Source organism: Silene latifolia, chromosome 7 (genome assembly GCF_048544455.1).
Source record: "Silene latifolia isolate original U9 population chromosome 7, ASM4854445v1, whole genome shotgun sequence".
In the NCBI taxonomy this organism is placed as follows: domain Eukaryota; kingdom Viridiplantae; phylum Streptophyta; class Magnoliopsida; order Caryophyllales; family Caryophyllaceae; genus Silene; species Silene latifolia.
In genome coordinates, this window is record NC_133532.1 from 59,440,249 (window position 1) to 59,448,309 (window position 8,061).

The 8,061-nt window shown below is 34.7% G+C and overlaps 1 protein-coding gene across 1 annotated transcript; it reads right to left on the reverse strand.

Annotated features, from left to right (window-relative positions):
- Positions 1–928: 928 nt before the first annotated feature.
- On the reverse strand, positions 929–2,026 carry LOC141590133 (uncharacterized). Its single transcript, XM_074410744.1, has 2 exons — positions 1,592–2,026; positions 929–1,198 (listed from the first exon to the last, which is right to left on the reverse strand). The coding sequence occupies exons 1-2, from the start codon at positions 2,024–2,026 to the stop codon at positions 929–931; spliced, it is 705 nt and encodes a 234-aa protein (XP_074266845.1).
- Positions 2,027–8,061: the final 6,035 nt, after the last annotated feature.

An 8,061-nucleotide genomic window follows, 5' to 3' on the forward strand; every position in this document is an offset into this window, starting at 1 on the left:
TTGACGAGTATTGGATGATCATGAGTTTATTTATATTAGTTGATTCGTTTACATATATAGCGTTGGCATGTGAATAAAATAGTGATGTAATTGATTAATAATATAATGTGCGAATGAATATGCTATGAATTAGGATGTCATGTCTAGCGATATGTGGAATGTGTTGCCCAAATGTAACACCCCGGCCCAAACCGGGTCGGGAGCGGTTACTTATGATAGCTCACCAGGCTGTGTACATGGCCCACAAATCAACACGGGTCCTTTATAGCGCATTTTGTCCTCACTCATGCGCATCCCGGAAACCTTCCCAGGAGGTCACCCATCGTAAGACTACTCCCAGTCAAGCACGCTTAACTTTGGAGTTCTTTCGCATGGATGACCATAAAAGAAAATGCACTTTGTTGATATGAGTAGTACTTCCAATCCCTTTAAGCACTAGTCATTTAAGCCTATCACTGAACCTCTTCAATTACTGTGGGGTGTTACACCAAATCCAATATATAATTTCGTGATTTAGTTATATTTCAATATGTCTTGGATAAGTAGTGTAAATGATAAGTATTTATGTGTATAGTTTTGGCATGTCTTAATGTACCTAAAGTGATAGGGTGTGAAGGGAGGAGGTGTTAGTAGTGATGTAGTTAAGACAGTGATTGGATTTTACAAGACATATTTAGATATTTACCATGCCATTTAACTATTGGATTTTTGTTCGGTGAAATGTTAGTTATATTATATTATAATATTTCAATGAAGTACAGCTCCACTATTTTACGACACCAAAAGTTACAAGTACAAACATCCTACACACAAATTATGCAGTGATGCCTATCCTTGTACTCCAAATCTGATTAACACGATGCTTAATTGACCAAACCTTCCTATGACCTGCCTCCCTAATGTATTTCTGAACCTGCTCCACCAAAACCTAAGGATGGATAACCAAGTTTTCCAGTCTGCAAATATTACGACTCCACCATATCTGATACAATAACGCTAAAATAGCTGCAATGATGATCTGCTTTTGCATCAGAGACCTAAGTCTCAATTTCCTGCACCATTCAAAAGTCTCTTGTTCTGGGATATCCAGTTCTAGCCAGTTTCCTATCATCTTTAGACATCGTGAGTTGAAAGGACACATAAAAAACAGATGATCTCTTGTCTCTACAGCCCCACCACAAAGATCACAAGTCCCATCCTAAATACAGCCAAAATTGAGTAGCTTGTCTTTAGTCAAGAGTCTCCCTCTAGCATAGATCCAAGCAATAAAATTATGTTTATGAACAGATATCCTATTCCAAACCACAGCATGCCAGCTCACTTTAGGTTGGTCACCCATCAGCCATTTATAGCCTGCACCAGTAGTATAGATGCCATTATTAGTGCTCCAATCTCTATTCCCATAACCCTATTTCAGTCTATCCTTAGCTTTACATATCTGTCTTCAAGTCCAACTAGAATTAGGTCTAGGTTGATAAGCAAACCAGTCTCTCTGTTTGATGTATATGTGGTTCACCCACTTTATCCATAAATGATCAGCCTTGCAAGCCACCCACCAAGTGTACTTCCTAATAAGAGCCAGGTTGCACACCTGACTATTAACAACCCCCAAGCCACCAGCATTCTTATCCATACAAAGACTCTCACAAGATACTAGGGGAGCTTTATGATAGTCATCACCACCTTTCCAAAGATAGTTTCTGCAGATATACATGATTCTTTGTATTACACCTTTTGGAATGATTAATATGCGTGCCCAATAGGAGTGTAACTGAGACAACACAGATTTCACAAGCACCAGCCTACCAGCATAACTCAACTTCCTTGTCCCCCACCCTTTAATGGTAGCCACCATTTTTTCCACGAGCTTTGAACAATCACCAATGGAAATCCTCTTATAGCTTATAGGGATACCCAAGTACCTGAATGGGAATTGCCCCAACTGAAACCCAGACACCCTAATAAGAGCCCGCAGCAGATCAGGAGGTACACCATAGCAATAAATTTCTGATTTATCCTTGTTCATTGTCAACCCAGAATAACAGTGACAAAGGCAACATCCCCTCTACTGAAGAGAATCAAGTCATCAGCAAAGCAAAGATTGTAGTAAGCATGGCAGGGTAGGTTACTAGTTATGTAGATACAACTATTTTTGGGTTAGTTTGAGAGATGGGAGTAATAACTAGAGGATAATGTGTAATATGTTTGTTAAATGATGGTGATATAGTTGGATTAAAATGAGATAATTTGCATTGTGCGCAATGACGTGACGTGACGTTAATTGGATTAAAGCAAAGCCAGGGTGTATTATGTTTATACCTTGATTTCAAATTCTATGTAAATTGTCGGATCCGGAAAGTTCGTTATATGGTTGGTAACATGTGGATCATAATGTGTTGAGTAAATATGTCATGAATTTTAAGCATGTAAAAGTTGATGAGTTGAAAAGTATAGTATATTTTTTTTTTTATGTCGTAATTAGTGATCAATCATATAATTTGCGTTCAAATGTCGTGATAAATGAAATATGCTATATGCTAGAATCTAATTATTAGTAAATGAATATAAAATTTTGTTGATGTTAAAAATGTAAGTTCACTATAAATAAGTAGTGAACTAGTAATTTTCCTATTTATTTGCTAAAGTCATCAATATTCTTAGGAGATTTAAATTTCTTCTGGCTATCTTTTGCATCATGTCATTGAAAGCTTGCCTAACTTTGCATCATGAGCGGATATTTTAAATTTATAACATACCTTATTTCAGTAAATATGGGTCAACTGAGTTCTATTTATAATTTTGACCTGATAGACTTGTAAAAGTTTATTTCAAGAAATATGATGTATAACTCGTGTAGTTAAAAAAAAATGACTGCAAGTAATAGGAGTCATTCGATTGAACCATGAATATTTGACGTTGTATTATGATGTGCACCTATATGCTAAATTAAGATGTTGCTACAAATACAATGTGGATTCATATGTTATGGCAGTAGTAAAGCTATTACAATAACAATGAGTAATAAGTCGAGTGATTGCATGAATGAGTAAGTTTTAAGGAGACAAAAAGGAAATGAGGATCTCAATTCCATATTATGTGAAGTAATGTGTTGTATATTGATATCTTAGTTGTATTTGATGTGTAGCATGCTTTAAGAAAGAGTAGTCACGTTGGCATATTGTTTTGTTAAGAAAATGGGAAAAGTTGTGAGAATTGCTTACTTGTTGAAATTTTCAGATTTAACCCTAAATTGTTTTGATTGCCATTTACGTTATACTCAATATTTACGTACGAAAGTTTTGCATGTGATTGCTTTATGTGTTAGCTTTCCAATGTCATTGGTTTTATGATTAAATGAGTTACGGTTTAGGAGTAATAAATATTTTAGTGAATAGTGGTCGGGTTGTTACTGCACAGTGGCATATTCGATCCATTAACTTGTAAAATCAACTATTAGTTATGTACTTATTATTTTTCGCTAATTCCAACTCTGTTTCTTAGATAACTCCTTGGCATTAATAAATTGATAAATTTCAGTAATACCGGACGTGTAGTTATTTAATTGTGATTTTTGCAAGTTTACCTCAAGTTACGATGAAATGTTTTTTGTCTATGTGTCACACCAATAATGTTGTATAAATCATTATAAATTTGTTAAGTGAATCCTAGAACTATTGGTTTTAATGTTGGCATGAGTAATAAGTGATTCCTAATCTTTTGTTTATAAAGTTTGGCGTAGTTGTGGACCTATATTATTTCTTATGTGTTATGGATAAAGTTTCATTCAAGTATTTGTTATCTCTAGTATGCTGTTATTTCCTGTTGCAAATTGATAGTTGGTTAAGAGGACGTAACCTTTTTCTTAGTTGAGGAGGATTGTAAGATCTTATTGTGTTAAACATCTTAGCTTTGGAAGGATGTTTATTTATGATGGGTAGTCGCAATCGATTTGTCGAGACGTTGGGATGGTTGTAATTAGATTGGTTGATCGTGTTAAATGAAATCATTTTTTGATTATTTTAAGTGAACTTCGACGACGAAGTTTTCTTTAAGGGAGATAGACTGTACTGTTTTATGTGTCATTATTCTGTGAAATGTGGGATTGGTAGTAGCATGATAGTAGTATTACGTAAGTGATATAAAAGAGTCTTAAATCTAAAAAAAAAAAATCTAGAGAGAAACCTATGACTGCGTAGAGAGAAAACTCGAGGTTTGACCTTGATTTCCGCGCCTATGGCTAGGAAATCAAATTTGCAACGTCAACGAGAGATGACATTGCGTGGAAGAAGTATTAATGTAACACAGGAGGATTCTTCAAGCAAGACATCAGAGGAGGAAACAGAGATTGTTGTGGAAAATAGCGATGAATTGTGCCCTAATACTATGCATGGAAAACCTAATGGAGAGGAAGGAAGGAAAATGAAAGACGTCAACGAACTTGTAGGAATTCCTGAACTAGTGGTTGAAACGGAAACTTGAAGGAAAAGTAGATCTATATACTTAACATATTCCTATATGTTATATTTTAATTTGTCATAAAATTAATGGTGATCTTATGCATGCAAACTTATAAACAATATAAAGAAGAAATCTTTATCTTACATTGGAATATTGGTTTATATGGGCACAAGAGAGATCTCCTTTCTCTCTTGTTCTTGTGCTTTCCTTAGTGGAAGAACTAAGATCCAAGTGTAGGATCTCTCCCAAAGCTTAATACCCAAAGCACACTCTTAATTAAAATTAATATTATGAATACAAGACAATATTAATTTTGTAGGAAAAATTGACCCAAAAATATTATGGAACTCTCTATTTTTCGGTTAGAGAGAAGGAAGAGAAAAGAAGAGTTTTTATCTTTCTAAAACTCAAATTTTAGATGAATGAATAATGAATAATACACTAACTACATTTTAGTGTATATTAGGTGAAATAAGATGAAAAACCAAAGTGGTTTTTCATCTCAAAAACCGGTGGAAGGGGGATTAGAGGGAGCCAATGCATGCTAGAGTTGTTCTTCACAATGAGCATTAGGGTTGCATGGCTAGTTAGTAGGTAATCATTGTGCTTACCACTAACAAAATCAACTTAATTTAAGCCTAATCCTCCTCTTAATTTTCGGCACACATAGATAATATGGACTCCATATTATCTTTGTCAAAATGTCAATTTGTCTTATGTCACATGTCATATGTAACATAAATTTGTTATGTATTTTTAACATATTAAAAATCAACGTATTAATAAAAATACGTCATACACAAAAATCGACTTAGTAATTCATAATTACTTGTACCAAAATATTTTACCAATTTATAAATCACAATAACTTGTATTTATAACAATTCATTCAATTTCAATTGTTTCCTTAAACAATAATTTCATCTGAGTAATGAAACAATTCGGTTACTCAGACCGTATCTCATTTAATCAAATTTCAATGAGATACGTAAATAATACTTCCAAAATCTTCCGTCAATTTTAAATATTTTAATTGACACGTAACGTTATACGATCAATTAAATGATCAATTAAGAGTGTTGCCCTATAGGTATGACCTAGGGGATCAACTGATCACCACCGTCGCACGACAGTAATGTCAAACTCTAGTCAGCCAATCATTACCGATATGTGTGGACCAGTTGACAGTAAAATATTACTTCCCAATTGTATCCTTTATAATGAGATTTAAACATGTGATCATCATGATCAATAGTCGTGATCGCATTATTGTCGGAGGACACATATTCCAACAATCTCCCACTTGTCCTCGACAAGTGTGCGTCACCAATTCTCTTGTCCTATTACAATCTCTCACTCAATGCAAGGTGTCTTTCAGGTCGTACTTGCAAGTGATCATATCGAGAGTGGTTTCCTCGATCTGGAGAATAACTGATTGACCGGATTTATCCACCATGGATACATTCCGAGCGTGGCCACGCATTTCCAGTTCATTACTCCTCGAGTGGCCCTGAGATATTGTTATAACCCTGACTAGGGGTGGACAATTCCTATCGCACTCATTCCCTTCAACTAGCCACAGCCATCATAACCCAAAATATGCCCATTTGATCCCATTTACGAAGGTCGTAGTAACACAAATCAAAGTTAATCTGAAACTGTGCCATCTTAGGCGAATAGTCTTTAGTCAAAAGAATCGACTCATTTGAATACTATAGCAGCTCTCGCCACGACCAGGCTATATAAATTTGCCAGAATTCTATAAGCGGTCATTAGGCCCGACAAAAAAGTTCCTAACAGATCACCTATGTGATCGACTAGTCATCTCACATGACTCTATGGCACTTGAACTTGCCATCAATCGCATCACATTCTAGTCACTTCGAGACGTCACCTCATACAAGTGACTATGGGCAAATACAATGCTAATCCATGTTCACTTTAACGGGGTTCAATTGTCTTCACAACCCGTTTGGATGTAACAAAGTATATGGTGAGTTAATAATAACTCAAACGACAAATGTCGACATCACACTCGGGTAGTCAATACAAGATTACAACCTTGTGATGTAAATCGCAAGTGTGTAAACACTTGTTGATTTCAACAGAAGTTTAACATGTTACGTGTCCATATGTTCAAACTTCTCAATCATATTATCCTTTACATTGATGTTATCACTCATAGCATGAACCTTACCAAGTACACATCAAGGTTCCCGACCTTGGTTTCAGTTCTTTATCTTGAAAGAACTTCGTTATCGGTTATCACATAACGAACGAATTTGTGGTGAATGATATTACTTGTACCGATCAAGTACTTCATCCACACACAATGCACTAGGTAAATGTTTTGTAGAGTCTTGCAACAATTTGTCAAGATGATTAGCCTAGCACTTCTCACAAGTCCTAGTATATTAGGAAAGATTAGTTTTGAGCAACTTCTTATTCAACTAAGTATCTTTCCAAACTTCCTATTTCTCCTTTTGGCTTGAAAAGTTTACGATTTTCATAAATCTTTGCGTGTGTTCAGATTTTCTATAATATGTGCAACCTCTTGACACATAACAGAGTATTCTGTCAAACACTGAAATCGCTCATTAGATTCTCCTCGAGAATTCATGACGTTTCTTGTATGGCTTGCCAATGAATCAACATGCTCTCATACATATGATTCACCATTGGACATGTGCATGATTATTCTAATGGCGGAAACATTAGTTACTAATAATCATGAGATCAACCGTTCTTAGGTTCAATGAACGACCATGACTGCTAATGGCAATTCCATTTTCATTTACATGAATAACCTATGTGTATGTTGATACGATGTGTATTTCTTAATACTAATCCAATATCTCTTGATGTAATTGGATTCATCATAGTCCATATTCATCCAGAATTGAAAACTCAAATACTTTTTTTGTGAAAGAAGATATTAGCTCGTCATTCCTAATGAGTAATGAGTTGTAAACATTCAAAGGATGATAGCTCCCACTAAATTTCATGTCTTCACATGATAATTTCTAAACTCACACTTAATTCCACATGTTTCAAAATTGATTACTCAATTGAAAACATTTCAAAATTGGAATGTATGTTGCTTTGCAAAGTTATTAAAATGAAGCCATTTATGTTCCCATCATATCCTTTCAAAATTCCTATTTTGAAGAGGTCTCATCTCAACCTTATTAAAAGAGATTTTAATCTCTAACTCACACATGTCATAATGATGTGTAGCAATGTCATTATTCAAATATAAATAATATCTAGAACACGTCCTTCGAAATACCCTTTCGGAAGGAGGTTTAACCATTTCATAATGAGGTTAAGTAATGACATCTGCGTGGTTAAAACTTGGCTATTGAAGATATCGGTATATCAATCCTTGCAACTCGTTTATAACTAATAAGTTACTTTGATTCATTTAGGCTCTTAAGTAAATATCAATATTGAAACTATTGGTCAAAATTTATCATAAACTTAGTCAAAGACTCTTGTTAAGACTTTATATTATTCATTTTGTTCCAAAACTTTCTTTTGGTCTCCTCGTGTAGTTATCTTGAGAACATATTCTTATGATTACTTCACTTGGTCTCTTAAGTC

Bases quoted from the DNA above. Each gene is read 5' to 3' on its own strand.
- LOC141590133 (XM_074410744.1), bottom strand. From the start codon at position 2,026: ATGAACAAGGATAAATCAGAAATTTATTGCTATGGTGTACCTCCTGAT. The intron at 1,199-1,591 runs GTGTGCAACCTG...GGCTGTATTTAG, and splicing joins TGGGGGTTGTTAATAGTCAG to GATGGGACTTGTGATCTTTG.